Consider the following 16,989-nt stretch of genomic DNA (forward strand, 5'->3'; position numbering starts at 1 on the left):
CTGCGACGCACCGCGCCTCCGGCTCTCTCCCTACCCGCGATCCGTATTTCCGATCCTCGAATCCCGCGATAACGCTTACCGTCCCGCGACAGAGCTTTGCGCCTGGCGCGCTTATTCTTTGGTCACCCGCAGCCCCGTTCGAAGCACGTCCCACGGGCACTTCCGTGGACAAGCGACGACGCCGGGGTCGGGCGCATACGTTCTCCGGGTGCTTCCGAGTGCGTACGGACCCGCGCCGCGGTAGGGCCGGGGGCGGCGAACCGAGCGTCCCGCCGCACAGTGCGGACAAGTCGGCACATCTCACTACATTTTTATTTGACGATGCACGAAAATTTCCTTTGGCAGAACTCTTTATTAGCAGGAAATGCATATTATTATTCATTATTATTCATTTAAAAATCATTTAACAATTTTTTTTATGCATAAAAATAATTTTTTTTCAACTTATTAATATTATTGTTAAATTTAATTTTTTGTGACTAATTACCATTGCATATGCATTAGTAACCAAATTTAGATTTTTGTTGTATCGGCAATGCAAAGCGAGCAACCGAAAAATAAAGTCGAGCACCGGCAATCCCGTCACCTCTCCTCTCCGCCGCTGACTCAAAACACACGGCGCTCACCGCGGAGCGCCGACGTCATCGTGTCGTCACGCGCGTAACCGTCACCGGCTTCAGCGAACACGGCAATCAGCCGTTTTTCAAACGTCAGTCTAAATACAGCGTTCTTGAGCTACTGACGACTTTCAACTCACGAGATACCGCGTTCTATTCTTCGTATCTTCGGTCTGCGTTTTGTTAGTTAAGTTGTCCGCGTCTTTGTGTTCGCGTACTGTACAACATTGTTTATCGTATCTGTTAAATATACGTTCCGTTGCAACCGCGAGTGTATTTTCTCCTCTCAAGACTCCTACGTATCTACATTCCCGTTGATCGCGCGTACATTTTCTGGTCCTTCGAGCCGGATTTTATCGAAATCGGTAAAGTTCGGAAGCGTAAACCGGCATCGGGAGTGTAAGTAAGGTGTCTAACGTCTCGCATAAGTCGTCATGTCGACGATATCGGACTGCGTACGTCGTCAACTCGAGCTGTATGGGCTCATCTCGCGAGCCGCTACAGACGCGAAAAAGGCGGGTACAGATCTGCGCACTTCGCATCACCTTCGCGCGCGGCTAACCACACTGGAGAGAAATTGGGAAAAATTTAAATCCCAGCACGACCTCATCCCAAACGCCGGGGAAAAGGGCAGCGATGTAGCCACCTACGTCCCGCAGGACACGCGCTCGGCTTGCGAAGAGGCGTACATCTCCTCCTATGCGGCTCTCCAGAAAGAGCTCCAGCAAGTCCTCAAAACGGAGGCCTCAACCTCGAAGGAGGAGTCGACCGGTTCCAGCTCGCCACATCCGCAGCGACTGCCGCGTCTCGATTTGCCGAAATTCAGCGGAGAATATACGGACTGGATTTCTTTCCGAGACCTCTTCACCGCCATGGTGATCAGCAACCCCAGCATCCCTAACGTCGAGAAGCTGCAGTACCTCAAGATGTGCTTGAGTGGAGAAGCCAGCCAGCTGATCGCCGGAGTCGCCGTTACGGACGACAATTTCAAACCCGCGTGGAAGGTCGTCACCGACCGCTACGAAAACAAACGCGTGCTCGTCGACATCCAGCTCGACTTGTTGTTTTCGTTGAAACGCCTAACGGCCGAGTCGGGCGTTGAACTCAAGCGGCTCCACAACACGGTTCGCGAGGCAACCGGCGCCCCGACTCCGAGTCCTTACGCGCGTGGGAGATCGCTCTCGGAGACGCTTCAGCCCTTCCATCGTTCCTCACGCTCGAGACCTTTCTTCTCGGTCGCGTTCGAGCGCTCGAATCGGTCGAACGTTTGACTCCCTCCACCTCTGTCCAGACGAAACAACGAGTCAAGCCTGTCCCCGCGCTCCACACCGCTGCAGCCTCCTCAGCGTGCGTGCTCTGCAGGGAACCCCACTACATCGGCGTGTGCTCCCAGTATCAGGCAAACCCAACGGCAGCTCGGAAGGAGATAATAAAGGAGAATCGCTTCAATTGCCTAGGCAAGCATCCTCGAGCGGAGTGCCGGTCGTCCAGGAGATGTACCAAATGCGGCGCTCGTCACCACTCATCGCTGCACGAGGCGACGAACAACACCAGCTTCACTCCGGCGTCTCGGGATTCCGCGTCCGCGTCCACGCCAGCCGCCGCGCTTCTCGCAGCCTCTCCAGCTCCTACCACTGGTCATCGCGCCTGCACGCTCCTCGGAACCGCGCTCGTCAAGATCGTCGCTCCCCACGGCGAAGAGGTCATCGTACGCGCGCTTCTCGACTCAGGGTCCGAAATTTCGTTCGTCCGAGAGTCGCTTGTACAGCAATGCCGACTCCCCCGCAACGCGTCATCATTGCCCATTCAAGGCATCGGAGCCGGAAGGACCCTCTTCACTCGAGGAGCAACGACCTTCACGTTCACTCCAGCCACCGACTGTTCGGTCAAACACGAGGTAACCGCGTTCATTCTCGCGAAACTGACCAATTATGCCCCAGGCGCTCCTCTCAACACCGGGAAGTGGCCGCATCTCCGAGGCCTGGATCTGGCTGACCCGGACTTCCTCGGCGCCAGACGCATCGATGTCGTCCTCGGAGCGGACGTTTACAGCCGGGTCATCCTGCCGGACATCAGACGAGGTCCAGAGGACCACCCGACAGCGCAACCCACCACGCTCGGCTGGGTCCTGACGGGTGCAGCATCCTCCTCGACGACTGGTCAACCGGCGCACGCTAAGGTCAGCCTCCAGTGCTCGGTCGACGACGAGCTCCTCACCTTGCTGCAGCGGTTCTGGGAGCAAGAGGACTGCGCAGCACCCCGACGACCGGTACTGTCACCCGCCGAGGACAAATGTGAGAAGCATTTTCGAGCCACGCACTCGCGCGATACGAGCGGCCAGTACATCGTCCGACTCCCGTTCGAACGTGATCCCCGCGTCCACGGAGACTCCCGCGAAACCGCGCTCCGAGTACTCTCGCGAACGGAGAGTCGCTTCGCCAACGACCCCGCCCTGCATCGCGCGTACGCGTCATTCCTCTACGAGTACGCGAAACTCGACCACATGCGACCACTTACGGAGGAAGAACACAGAGTCACTCCCGCGTATTACCTCCCGCACCACGGCGTTTTTCGCGATTCGGAGATCCGCGTAGTCTTCAACGGATCATCCCGGTCCAAGACCGGCATCTCGTTAAACGAGTGCTTGTTCGCCGGCGCGAAATTACAGACCGACCTCGCGGACGTGATACTTCGCTGGCGCTTACACACGATCGCGTTCGCCACACACATCGAGAAGATGTATAGTCAGGTGTCGATGCACCGCGACGATCACGCGTTCCAGCGAATCCTATGGCGTCGCGATCCCTCGGGTCCCGTCGTCGAGTACGCCCTAACGACCGTCACCTACGGTCTCAAATGCGCGCCCTTCCAGGCGCATCGATGCGTCCAGCAACTCGTCGCGGACGAAGGGGACCGGTACCCACTCGCAGCGCCTATACTTCGCACCGAAATCTACGTCGACGACATCCTGTCCGGTGCCGCGAGTGTCGTCGAAGGCCGAGCCAAAATTCGGCAGCTCAACCAGTTGGCAGCGGCGGGCGGCTTTCGCCTGCGAAAATGGATCGCGTCAGATACCGACCTCCTCGTCGACCTACCCCGCGACGCGCTCCGTGCGTCTGACGAACGGGAGGTAACCGCCGACTCCATGTACAAAACGCTCGGACTGTACTGGAACGTCACCAACGATAGCTTTCGATTCGAGTTCGATCTCGCCGCGAAGTCCAACGCAACCAAACGCTCGATTCTCAGCGTCATCGCGACCCTTTACGACCCGCTAGGTTGGATCGCGCCAGTCACCGTAACCGGGAAAATTTTAATGAAGGAGCTATGGACGCGCGGATTAGGATGGGACGACCCATTGCCGGACGACTCCGCGTCGCGATGGGAGCAGTTCGCGGCCTCACTCGTCGTTCTTCGTGCGAATTCCCTGCCGCGTTGGATCGGAGCATCGCTCGACAGCGATGCACTCGAGCTCCACGGCTTTTCCGACGCGTCGAACCACGCCATGGGAGCGGTAGTATACCTGCGAGCGCGTCGCGACGACGACACGATCAGCGTCGCAATTATGAGCGCTAAAACACGCGTAGCGCCCTTGAAACGCGTCACGATTCCGCGACTCGAGCTGACCGCGGCATTAATACTCTCGCGCCTCGTCGCGCACGTCCGGGAAGCCCTCGACCGTCGCTGCGTCCCAGTGCATCTGTGGACGGACTCGTCCGTCGCGCTAGCCTGGATACGGGGCCACCCCTCCAGATGGAAGGACTACGTCCAAAACCGCGTCCTACAAATACACGAGCTTGCTCCGGATGCAACTTGGCATCATGTTCCGGGCTGCGACAATCCAGCGGATCTCGCTTCGCGCGGTGCAACCCCGCAGACTCTCGCCGATGCCCCCATCTGGTGGAGGGGCCCCGCATGGCTGGTTAAACCATCGCCGTCGTGGCCAGTGGAGTCACTCGCGCCCGACCCACAAATCGACCTCGAAGCGCGCAGCCACGGCCCCCGCGTGACCTCCTACCTCGCGACGATCAGCGACACGTGGATACCGATCCACGCGTTCTCGTCGCTAACACGTCTAACACGCGTTATCGCGTGGTGCCTCCGCGCGATTTCACGGCTGCGGCAATCGCGGAACGACCGACCTCCGCACAGCCGTCTCAGCGTCGCGGAGCTCAACCGCTCGCGCCGCGTCTGCGTTAAACCAACGCAGAACGAGTACTTTCGCGACGAGCTACTCGCGCTGCGAGACGGAAAGCACGTGTCGCGAAGCAGTCCGACGTACAACCTGACGCCCTTCCTAGATGAGGACGGCATCCTGAGAGTGGGCGGTCGACTTCAACACGCGGGCTCGACCGTCGACCGAACGCATCCGATCATTCTCCCGCGAGCAGCGCCTTACTCCGACCTCGTAATGCACCACGCACACCTCGCGGTGCTCCACGGCGGCGCACAATTAACACTCGCACGGCTCCGACGCGAGTATTGGGTAATCCGCGGACGCAGCCCGATTCGGAGGCTCGTCAACCAATGCGTAGTCTGCGTGCAAAACCGGGGACGCACGTGCGAACAGCTGATCGGTCAGCTACCAGGCCGCCGCGTAACGCCGTCTCGCGCTTTCCTACACTAGGGAGTAGATTACGCCGGACCGTTCGAGCTTAAACTCAACTCCGGCCGCGGTGGCAAAATTCAAAAGGCGTTCGTCGCGGTGTTTGTCTGCTTCGCGACAGGAGCGGTTCATCTCGAGCTCGTCTCGGATTACTCGACGAACTCGTCCATTGCGGCATATAAACGGTTCAGCGGCCGGCGCGGTATCAGTCGCACGATAACGAGCGACTGTGGCCCGAATTTCGTTGGTGCCGACGCCGAGCTCCGCCGACTCTTCAAGCAAGCGACCCGACAGAGCTCGAACATCGCTGACGCGCTCGCAAACGACCAAAATAAAATTTGGCCATGGAGGCACTCTCTAAGGTGCCAAAAATCTAAAAATGTTATATTAACTGTAAATAAGTGTGCAATAATAATTCTGTGTAATGGAAAATTCTTACCCAGGAATATGCATTCTTTATACATTTAATAAAGTAGATTTATTTTTTGTACAAATTTTCAACGGTGGTTTTATTTGTTAATTGCATATAAAACTTCAAATTAACATAAAACAAAAACGGCAAAACATGTCCTGAGATTTATGCATATTCGGATACATTACTTATTATAGTTTAAGAATTTCATAGTTTTGTCTGCCACTTTTTGCGGCTCTCAATTTTATAAACTTTTTAAGAAGTGTCCATACCTTTCCTTTAGGATCTATCGTGAAAAATTTGTTATTTTCTTGTTAAATGTATTAGTTATATTGTTAAATTTCAATTTCTGTAAATAATTAACAATAAGTATACATTTGTAAACAAATGTGGTTGTAAAAAATTTTGCCATTTGTTCGCCACAGTTACAGTGGGGAATTTACTGGGAAAGTTCAATATTCGTGTATATCACGATATGAAATACATTTCTTTTGCAAAACATGCGTATTAGGATGGAAATTGTTAATAATAATCATATAATAACCGGACTTCCGTGTCCGGTTGGGACTTCCGTTTCCGGTTGCGAGAGAGATTGGCGTGTATAGTGAGCGGAGAAGTGTTTGGTGAGAGAAAGTGAAGAGTGAGAGGTGTGAGAGGTGAGAGAGTGTGGGAGAAGAGAGCGAGAGGAATAGGGGTAGCTGGGCAAAAAGGGGAAGGGTGAAGAAGGGAGCTGGAAGGTGTGAGAAAGGTGGAAGTAAGTGAGCTATTGGAGGTTAGGTTGGCGGCATCCTCGTGGAGCGAACGCGGGAGTAGAGAGAAGGAGTGGTAGGTGGCGCTGATAGGTGGCGGTAGGGTCAGGAGGAAAGCGGGAAATTTGAAGGTAGTATAAGTAGTGAGAGTAAGAGGAAGAAATGAGTAACAGAGGGGAAGGGGAAGTAGAAGGCGGGAAGGGAGAGAGGGATGAGGGGGGAAAGCCGACGGTCACGGAAAAGATAGGGAGAGGGGGAGGAAGTAGTGGGAGCAGTTTTGACAATTTATGGAAGAAAAGGAGGAGGGAGTTAGGGGAGGAGGGGGACGACGAGGGAGAAGGGGAAAGAGGAATATTTAAAAAGAGTGCGAAGACGAAGAGGTCGCCGAAGGAGATTCGGAAAGAGGAGGAAGGGTTAGGCAAGGGTTGGGAGAACGTGATAAGAGAGATGATGGCGGGGTTGAGGGAAATAAAAGAGGGGATGAGGGAAATGAAGGACGAGATGGCGGGGATGAAGGAAATAAAAGAGGAGTTGAGGGAGATGAAAGAGGAGCTGGAGAAAGAAAGAGAGGGGAGAAGAAGGGAGAGAGAGAAGTGGGAAGAGGAAAGGAGGGAAGAGGTGGAAAAGAGGGAAAGGTTGGAGAAAAGAATGGAAGGACTAGAGAGAAAGGTGGAGAAGGGAGAGAGGGAAGGGAGGGAAAAGGGAGGAGAAGGGATAGAAGATAGGATGGGGAAGGGGGAAGTAGAGGAGAATAGAAGGAGGATAAGGAGGATGGAGGTAAAACAGGATAGAAAGGAGAGGGAGGAAAGGAGAAACAACGTGGTAATAAGGGGGATTCGAGCGGAGGGTGAGGGCATGGAAATTGAGGTGAAGAGGGTGTGGGAGGTGATGGGTCTGAAGGACGAGGGAATTAAGGAGATAAAAAAGATAGGAGGGGTAGGAAAGGAGGGGAGGGGGGTGGTACTGGTGAAGATGGTGGACAGAGAACAGAAAAGGAAGGTGATGAGGGAAAGGAGCAAGTTAAGAGGGAAAAAGGAAAGGTTAGATGACGACCTGACGGAGGAAGAGAGAAGATCAAGGTGGAAAATTGAAAGGGAAACGGAGAAGGAGAGGAGGGAAGGAAGGAGTGTACAGGTGGGGTACATGAAAATGTGGGTGAATGGAAAGTTGAAGCAATGGGACGAAATAGAAGAAAGTTGGTTAGATGAGCAGGGAAACGGGCCGGGGAGGTAAAGGGGTGGGAGGGAGGGAAAGAAGGGGGAAAGAAAGGGAAGAAGAGGGAGAGGGAGGTTAAGGTGACATTCTGGAATGTGGCGGGATTGAGGAACAAGGACGAAGACTTCTAGAAAGGGTTGGAGGAGTGGGATGTGATAGTGTTGATGGAGACGTGGATAGAGGAGAGAGGATGGGAACAGGTAAGGAGTAGGATGCCAAGAGGGTATGTATGGGAAGCACAGTGGGCAAGGAGAGAGGAAAAGATGGGGAGGGCAAAGGGGGGTATGCTAATGGGAATAAGGAAGGAGATTGAGACGGTGAGAGGGGAAGAGGGAGAAAGGGAGGGGTTGATGGGTATAAAGATGAGGATAGAGGGGGGATGGTGGAAGGTAATTGGGGTGTATGTAAATGGGGACTTGCGGGAGAAATTGGAGGTGCTGGGTGAATGGATAGAAGGGAGAGAAAAAGATGTGAGGGTGATTATAGGGGGGGATTTTAATGCGAGGACGGGAAGAGAAGGGGGTGGGATAGGAGGGGAAGAGGAAGATGAGGGAAAAGGGAAAGGGAGTAGAAAATCCAAAGATGAGAGGATAAATGCAGAAGGAAGGAGGTTGTGCGGGTATTTAGAGGAGAGGGGGTGGGGGATACTAAATGGGAACGTAAAGGGAGATGAGTTAGGGGAGTTGGCGTTCATAGGAAAGAGGGGGAATTCGGTGATAGGTTATATATTGGGAGATGAAGATACGAGGGATGGGGTGAAAAGGATGGAGGTTGGGGAAAGGGTGGACTCAGATCACCTGCCCCTGACGGTATGGATTAAGGGAGAAAGGGTTGGGGGAAAAAGGAGGGGTGAGGGAGGGAGGAGAAGGCTGATGGGGTGTTGGACGGAAGAAGGGGTGGAGGAGTTCAGGGGGAAATTTGGGAAGAAGGATGGGGAAGAGAAGGGAGTAGAGGAGGATTGGAGAGAATTGAAGGGTAGAGTAAAGGAGGCATTAGAGGAAATGGGGAAGAAGAAAAGAGGGGAGAGGAAAGGTTGGTGGGATGAGGAATGTAAAGAAGAAAAAAAGAAGGTGAGGGAGGAGTTGAGGAGATGGAAAAAGAGGGGAGGAGAGGGGATAGAAGTAAAGGAGAAAAAGTTAGCGTACAAGAAACTATGCGAGGAGAAGAAGAAAAAGGAGAGGGAAAAGTGGGAAAGAGAGGTGGAGGGCATAAAAACGGAAAGGCAGGTATGGAAGCTGATAAGGAAGGAAAGGAGGAAAGGGTCACGGGTGGATGAAAGAATAAGGATGGACGAGTGGGATAAACATTTTAGGAAAGTATTGGGGGGAGTAGAGTGGAGGGTGAGGAAGGGAGAGGCAAAAAGGAGAGGTGAGGATGGAGAAGAGGAAATAGAAAGGGAAGAGATCAGCAGGGTGGTGAAGGGTTTGAAAGAGGAAAAAGCGGCAGGTGGGGATGGGATACCGAACGAGGTGTGGAAGTATGGAGGAGAAGAAGTGGAGGAGTGGCTATGGAGGGTGTGCAATAGGATATGGAAAGGGGAAGGATGGCCGGATGACTGGACGGAGGGGGTAGTGGTACCAATAGCGAAGAAAAGGGAAAGTAGAAAGGTGGGGGACTACAGGGGAGTAACGCTAACGCAAACGGCATATAAGGTGTATGCAGCGATTTTGGCAGAAAGACTAAGGAAAGAAGTGGAGGGGAAGAGGATACTGCCAGACAGTCAGACGGGTTTCAGGAAAGGGTTGGGATGTATGGATAATATTTACGTGCTTAACTATATAGTGAATAGGCAGGTGAGGAGGAAGGAAACAAGGTAGGTAGTGTTGTTTGTAGACCTGAAAGCGGCGTTTGACTCGGTGGATAGGGATGTATTGGTGGGGGAGTTGAGGAGAAAGGGGGTGAGGGAAGGGTTAATAGGGAGATGTGAGGAGATTCTAAGGGAAACGAGAGGCAAGGTAAGAGTAGGGGACGAGGAAGGGGAAATGTTTTGGACAGCAAGAGGGGTGAGGCAGGGGTGTCCGCTAAGTCCTCTGCTGTTCACGCTGTTATTGGCGGACATAGACGAGGAACTCGAAAGGGGTGGATGGGGAGGGGTGAAAGTGGGAGGAAGGGATGAAATGGATGATAGGGGTGCTAGAGCGCTATATGGATAGGAAAAGGCTGCAGCTAAACGCGGAAAAATCAAAGATAATGAGGTGTAGGAGGGGAGGGGGAAGGTGGAAGAAGGTGACGTGGATGTGGAAAGGTAAGGCACTAGAGGAGGTCAGTAGGTATAGGTATCTAGGATATGTAATAAAGAGGGATGGGGGTCAGGAAGAGCAAGTGGCGGAAAGGATAAGGAAGGGGGCGGCAGTAATGGGACAAGTGTGGGGAATAGGGAAGAGGAGGTTTGGAAAGGACTGGGGTAGGAGGATTTGGCTTTTTGATAAATTAGTGTGGCCGGTGATGAGTTACGGAGTAGAAATATGGGGGTGGAAGGAAAGGGAGGGTATGGAAAGGATGCAGGAGAGATACCTAAAGTGGGTGTTAGAAGTAGAAAAGTGTACGCCAGGGTACATGGTTAGGGAAGAATTGCAAAGAGAGTTAATGAGGGGCAGGGCGGGGTTGAGGGCATGGGGGTATGAAAAGAAGTTAAGAGAGGGCAAAGGAGGGGAATTAGCGAGATTGTGTTGGGAAGAGATGAGAGAGAGGGAAAGGAGGGGAGTAGTAAGAGAAGGGTGGGAGAGGGAAAGACGGGATTTCTTTGAGGATAGGGGGTGGACAATACAGGAGATGGAGGAAATGATGGAGGAGAGGAGAGAGGAGGTAAGTGGGGAGTTGGTAAAAAGGGAGAAGGAAAGGCAGAGGGAGGAAAGGTGGGAAAAGATAAGGAAATCAAGATATAATAAATGGTATGGGATGGTAAAGGGGGAGGGTCTGCCGGGCTACTTAAAGAAAGGATGGGGGGAGAGTAGATGGCAGAGGGTGGCAAAGTTTAGGTTAGGAAATGGTATGAAAGAGGGAAAATATTGGATGGATGAGGAGGAGAGAAAATGTAGAGTGTGTGGATGGATAAGTGAGACGTGGGAGCATGTTTGGGAGGAATGTATGAGGCTGGATGAGGAAGGAGGTTGGCAGGAGAAGATGGGGGAAGTGTTGGATGATGAGGGGGGAGGGGAGAAGTGGATGAGGAGAGTGGAGGAATGGAGGGAAGGTGCACAATGGAGGATTGGGATGAATGGTGAGCGACCGGAAGAGGTGGTCCGCGGGTTGGGGAAGGGGAGGTGTAGGAGGAGGAGTGTGTGTGCGTGTGGGTGTGTGAGAGAAAAGAGTGGTATGCTATGTTTTTATTTGTTTGTTTTTTGCTGATGACAAATTTACGGCAGTTATTTATTTTATTTATTTTTACATAATGTAATATAGAAATGTATTTTATTTTATTTTACTATATTGTATTTATGGCGAGCGTGATGGCGAGCTTTATGGTGGATTTGATTTGTTTTATTTTATTTGATTTTGATATATTGTTATTATTTTATTTTTATTATGTTATTATACTTATTATATGAAAAGCGACAGTAGCTCTCTCTCTCTCTCTCTCTATCGGTGTCATTAGTGGTACGCGATTGTGCGAGTTAAAGGAGATATGATGTAAAGGGATTGTAACCCTGAGGGGAACAATAAATGAATACTACTAATCATATAATAACCATTTTTATGCATAATACAATTTTGCAGTAATTATATATCAATCATTTTATGTATTTTTAATTTGTTTTAATATATGTTTTATAACTTGCAACGAGACGTATATGTCTCGTTGCGAGCGAGTTTGCACCCAGGCCCGCACCAATCACCGGCTAGGACCAGCCGCGCGCCAATCCGCGAATCCGGCCCGGGCGCGGACCAATCGGCGTGTGCCGAAGATCCGCGAACGAGCACACGAGGTCCGCGCTCGGGCTATAAAGATCCCGACGAAAGCACCCGAGAGCGGAGTTGGTCTGGAGCAGCTCTCGGACGAACACGCCGAAGCGCTGGAATCGGCCGAGGCGTACGTGGGTTTACGTCCCATACGTCGAAACCGAGACCGCGAACAGGTTCTGGGAGGCAGTCGATCGACGGCCTGCTCTTTTCAGAGCACCGTAGTTTCGACACTCCGGACCGTCATCCCCACTCCTCGGACCCGTTCCCGCATCCCGCGCTCCCGTCCGAGATTCCGCGCCGCGCTCCAGGCGTTTAGTCTCCAACCGGCCGCAGCAGGTTGCAACCGCACGGTGTACTACCGGGGACGAGCGACCTCGCCGGTTTCGAGTCGTAGACACTAGGTTTACGTCTGCGTCTACGTACTCGAGCCGCGGCCGCGCGGGGACGACAGACGGAGCGTTCCGCGAATCTCGCACCTCCTCCCGCGCCCCGCGAGCCCAGCCGACGCAGGAAACGTCGTCAATCCACGACCACTTGCTGGGCCGCGGCCGTTACGACCATCTCGCTGAGGCGACCGCGCGACGAGAATCGTGGGGGTTCGGGACCGCGCCGAGAGCGCCCGATCGCCGTGCCGACGCCAAGCGAGCCCGGCTCGCCCCGCGCCCCGCGCACCACCGTGCCGCGCACCGTACCGAACCTGATTCCGGTTTTCCGCCGCCGTCCACCGACGGACGGCGTCCGCCGCGATACTCCGGGCCACCGCGACCAGTCCCAGTACCGGAGATACCGACGCTCTGCGTGTAAGATAGGGTTAAGCCGCGTGATAGTAAGTAAGAACATTAGATGTAGGTACTTTATCCGGTAGAAGTAAGCTCGCGTTACTCGATCGTAGTTTAGGTCCGCGCCGTTACCGGGTGTCCAAGCTCACGGTTCATTTCTTTGTTTTTGTTTCCTTGTAACCAGGCCGGACGAGAGACAGGCCCCCGCCCAGACTCCGTCGCCGGACCAACGGGGAATCCGGCCTCCGACAAGATTTAAAATAAAGCATTATTATTTCCTTTCTCCGTAACCGAGCGTTTTCATTCAACCACCTCGTTTCCCCTCCCCAAAGAACCCTGGTCGCTGAGCCAATCAGGGGAGGGCTCGCACGCCTCGCAGCGCTTCCCGCAACGAGGCGTGTACCGTTACAAACTATTGAAAAAGTAATAAGAATGTAAGGATAGATCAAAATGTGCAAGACCACGAGAGTCAATTATTTTGAGTCGCAATCAAAGTACAGAGAATGACTCGGATAGCGAAGCAGCAGCAGCATGCTCGGATAGCATTTTGTTGAGTTTATTCATTTTATTAACTAGTATTATAATTTGTTTAAGTTTATTATAGTTAATTTTACATATGATTCATTTATTATTAATTTTGTTCTAAATTTGTTAGTTTTTAAAAATAAATTTGTTAATTTTTAATAATAAATTTTTTTTCTAAAAATTCTTTTTTGTTAAAATTATAAACTATATTGGTAAATATAATTGTCTGTAAAAAATTTCCTCTATATATGCATTAATAACCGAATTACGAGAAGTGCCGAAAACAGGCGATTTGTCCGCACTGTGCGCCGGTCCGGATTCGAGGGAAATCGCGACCCCGCGAGCTCAGCGAACACGAGGAAGCACCGATTCACTAGAGCACCTCGCTGAGCCGCGGCGGTTCCTGGCTACATCCGCAGTCCGGATCATCCTGTATCGCTCCGCGCCTGTACCGTTTCGCGATCGAGTATCACACCGCGCCGTACCGTTCCGCGATTTCGTATCGCTCCGCGCCTGTACCATTTCGCGATCGAGTATCGCTCCGCGTCCGTATCGCTTCGCGATTGTTTCCTCGCGCTCCGCGTATTTAGCTGTAAGTCGTCAGTTGTAAGTGTAGATTTATTGTATTGATAACCGCGTCGTCCACCAACGTCTGTCTACAGCCGTCGGTTCCCGCAGGAACCTCCAGCCGGGACTCCGCTCCGGCCACCGCCGGACCTGAGGGCAATCCGCCCGAATAAAGGCTAAATTGGTTTACTTAAATCGCTGTCGAATTATTTCACCCTTCCTGCCCTCTCAAAAGACCCTGGCATGAGAGGGCAACCGAACGCGACGTAACCGTCACAAATTTTGATGCTCTTCGTGGCCTAAAAAAAGACTGCTTTAAATTTTATTTAAATGATATCTGAATAAGTTTCTTTGTGACAGGAAGTAAATTCCGGCTCATTTTCTTTAAAAGAAGTCCTGGTAATATGTATAAAATTATTATAATGTTAAGAATTAACTGATTCAATTTAATATAAATCAAGTGCTTTCCTTAGCTTTTGCATATACGTGACTGCCGTTCGAGTTTCATTTCAAGTAATGTGACAAGAAGTCCTGCGTATATCTACGTGCCCGTAGCAATGTACGTGTTAGCATGTGTTGGTCGGCTGCAACGGGCTCATGAGGCAGGAATCAGTATCACGAAACTGCCAAAGGCAAAAAATAATCACCGCGGTGCACAGTGCGGACAAGTGAGGCACATCTCACTACACGTTTATATCACGATGTACGAAAAATTCCCTTGGCAAAACTGCATATTAGGAGGTAATTGATATTATTATTCATTTAAAAATCAATTAACAATTATTTTTACGCATAAATATTGCTAATTTTTTCCAATTTATTAATTTTGGAGTGTACTGAGTGGAGAGGTTTTTGTTAGAGACAGTGAAGAGTGATAGGTGTGAGAGGTGAGAGAGTGTGGGAGGAGGGAGCTAGAGGAGCAGGTGTAGGTGGGTAAAAAGGGAGAAGGCTAAAAGGTAGAATAGGAAGTGTGAGAAAGGTTGAAGTGATTGAGGGATAGGAGGTTAGGTTTGGTGGGATTTTCGTGAGGCGAACGCGGGAGTAATGAGAGGGAGTGGTAGGTGGCGCTACCTGGTGGCGATGGAGTCAGGGGGAAAGCGGGGAATTTGAAAGGTAGTATAGTATAGTGAGAGGAAGAGGAAGAAATGAGTAACAGAGGGGAAGAGGGAATAGAAAGTGGGAAGGTAGAGAGGGGTAAGGTGGGAAGGCCGACGAACGCGGAAAAGCTAGGGAGAGGAGGAGGAAGTAGTGGGAGCAGTTTAAATAATATATGGAAGAAAAGGGGGAGGGATCAAGGGAAGGAGGGCGACGACGAGAGAGAAGGGGAAAGGGAAATTTTTAAAAGTAGTGTGAAGACGAAGAGGTCGTTGAAGGAGGAACGGAAAGAGTCGGAAGGGTTAAGTAAAGGTTGGGAGAATGTGATTAGGGAGTTGAACGGAGTTGAGGGAAATAAAAGAGGGGATGATGGAAGTGAAGGAGGAGATGGAGAGAGAGAGAGGGAGGAGAGAAGAAAGGAGAGAGAGAAGTGGGAAGAGGAAAGGAGGGAAAAAGTGGAAAGGAGGGAAAGGTTAGAGAAGAGAATGGAAAGACTAGAAGGAAAGGTGGAGAAGGCTGAGATGTAAGGGTGGGAGAAGGGGGGAGAAGTGTGGAAGGTAGGATGGGAAAGGAAGAATTAGAAGAGAATAGAAGGAGAATAAGGAGAATAGAGGTCAAACAGGATAGGAAGGAGAGGGAGGAGACGAGAAACAATGTGATAATAAGAGGGATACAAACTGAGGGTAAGGGCATTGACAATGAGGTGAAGAGGGTGTGGGAGGTGATGGATCTGAAGGACGAGGGAATTAAGGAGATAAAAAAGATAGGAGGGGCGGGATAGGACGGGAGGGGGTTGGTACTGGTGAAGATGGTGGACAGGGAACAGAAAAGGAATGTGATGGGGGAGAGGAGTAAGTTAAGAGGGAGAAAGGAAAGGTTAGATGATGACTTAACGGAGGATGAGAGGACAACGAGGTGGAAAATTGAAAGGGAAGCGGAGCAGGAGAGGATGGAAGGAAGGAATGTGCAGGTGGGATATATGAAAATGTGGGTGAATGGAAAGATGAAACAATGGGACGAAATAGAGGAAAGCTGGTTAGCTGAGCAGGGAAACGGGCCAGGGTGGTTGTTTAGGAATCGGCAACGAATTTCAATCCGCGCGCGCTCAAGCGTTAGTTCCCGAGCACGTCCCTCTCCGCGAATCAGTCCACGGCACACCGGCCAATTGCCGCACTCGCGAGCCGCGAATATCCGCGAGCGATTCCCGGAATCGTTCTTCTTTTTCTGCGAACCGTCTGAGCAATCGCACGTGACACCAAACCGTTTTCGTTGAGCCGTGATTTCGAAGAGTACCGCGCTTACCGTGCAGTTCACATAAATTGTATCAAGTACGCATTATTTGTTCAATTACACACCGACCTTTATTACCAGTACAAGTGCTGTTACAAAGTGAGATTCATTTTTCTCCTACCGACCGACTACGTGCTCGATCCTACTTCTCCGCCCGCATCATTCAGTCGCGCACGGAGTTTTCACCTTATCCGTTTCCGACCATCCGCCTCGAATTTCCAAGCCTTCCGATAAGGGTGTCCCAGCCACCCATTCCCAAACAGTGGTAAAGGGTTGGAGGGAGGGAAGGCCGAAGGAAAGAAAAGAAAGAAGAGGGATAGGGTGGTTAAAGGTCAATGATAGGGGTGTGCGGGTACCCGAGCCTCGGGTCAAGTCGGGCAATGATCAGTTCGGGTCGGGTCGGGATCCCGAAAGTTTATAAACTTCGGGTACCCGCGATTTCGGGTACCCGACATGGCAGTCGGGTCGGGTCGGGTCGAGTCGGGGTCCCGAAAGTTTGCAATCTTCGGGTACCCGAAGTTAAAGTTGACACCCCTCGCACACCCCTAGTTTTTAATATTCAAATATACATACAATATTTATTTTACATTAAATAACAAATACTTTTTTCAAATATGCAGGAAATATCTACACAATGAGATGTCTATGTCTCTCTATGTCTCTATCTATGTCTCTTGGCATTCCTGCCACTCAAGTATCCAGCGAACGATTGTTTTCTGACGCTGGAAATATTGTCACAGCCACGAGAACAAAACTTGTATCGGAAAAAGTAGAGCAATTATGCTTCCTACACGCGAATTTGAAATAAAATACTGTTATTTCACATAATGTATCCGAAATCATTCTGAACCAGCCAGTGAAAAGAAAAGATTGAACTGAAAAATCATAAAACAGCATTATACTTACATATATAAATACAACTTTAACTTCGGGTACCCGAAGATTGCAAACTTTCGGGACCCCGACTCGACCCGACCCGACTGCCATTTCGGGTACCCGAAATCGCTGGTACCCGAAGTTTATAAACTTTCGGAATCCCGACCCGAACCCGAACAAATTTCCCGACCCGACCCGAACCCGAAATTTCGGGCACCCGCACACCCCTAGTCAATGCATATCTCACAGGCCGGCGAGCCTGCCGTTTTTTCCCAGTTTATAAGCATTTCGGGGTCCGGGACAGCCACTTGAGAGGGTTCGAGAGGCTCGGAACAAAGGCACAGCGTGTCCTCTG

General features: G+C 51.3%; 2 protein-coding genes across 2 annotated transcripts in view; one reads left to right on the forward strand and one right to left on the reverse strand.

The window, feature by feature from the left end:
- LOC143363140 (uncharacterized) overlaps positions 1–16,989 on the reverse strand; it is a 458,910-nt gene that overhangs the window by 132,900 nt on the left and 309,021 nt on the right. The gene's annotated exons all lie outside the window — the stretch shown is intronic.
- On the forward strand, positions 1,052–5,244 carry LOC143363168 (uncharacterized). The gene is made up of 2 exons (XM_076803771.1): positions 1,052–1,741; positions 1,909–5,244. The coding sequence occupies exons 1-2, from the start codon at positions 1,052–1,054 to the stop codon at positions 5,242–5,244; spliced, it is 4,026 nt and encodes a 1,341-aa protein (XP_076659886.1).

This window comes from Halictus rubicundus, unplaced genomic scaffold, assembly GCF_050948215.1.
Source record: "Halictus rubicundus isolate RS-2024b unplaced genomic scaffold, iyHalRubi1_principal scaffold0025, whole genome shotgun sequence".
Lineage (NCBI taxonomy): Eukaryota > Metazoa > Arthropoda > Insecta > Hymenoptera > Halictidae > Halictus > Halictus rubicundus.

Excerpts from the sequence above, each read along its gene's own strand:
- LOC143363168 (XM_076803771.1), top strand. The coding sequence starts at position 1,052 with ATGTCGACGATATCGGACTGCGTACGTCGTCAACTCGAGCTGTATGGG. Across the intron at positions 1,742-1,908 it reads TCAAGCGGCTCCACAACACG|ACGAAACAACGAGTCAAGCC; the intron begins GTTCGCGAGGCA and ends ACCTCTGTCCAG.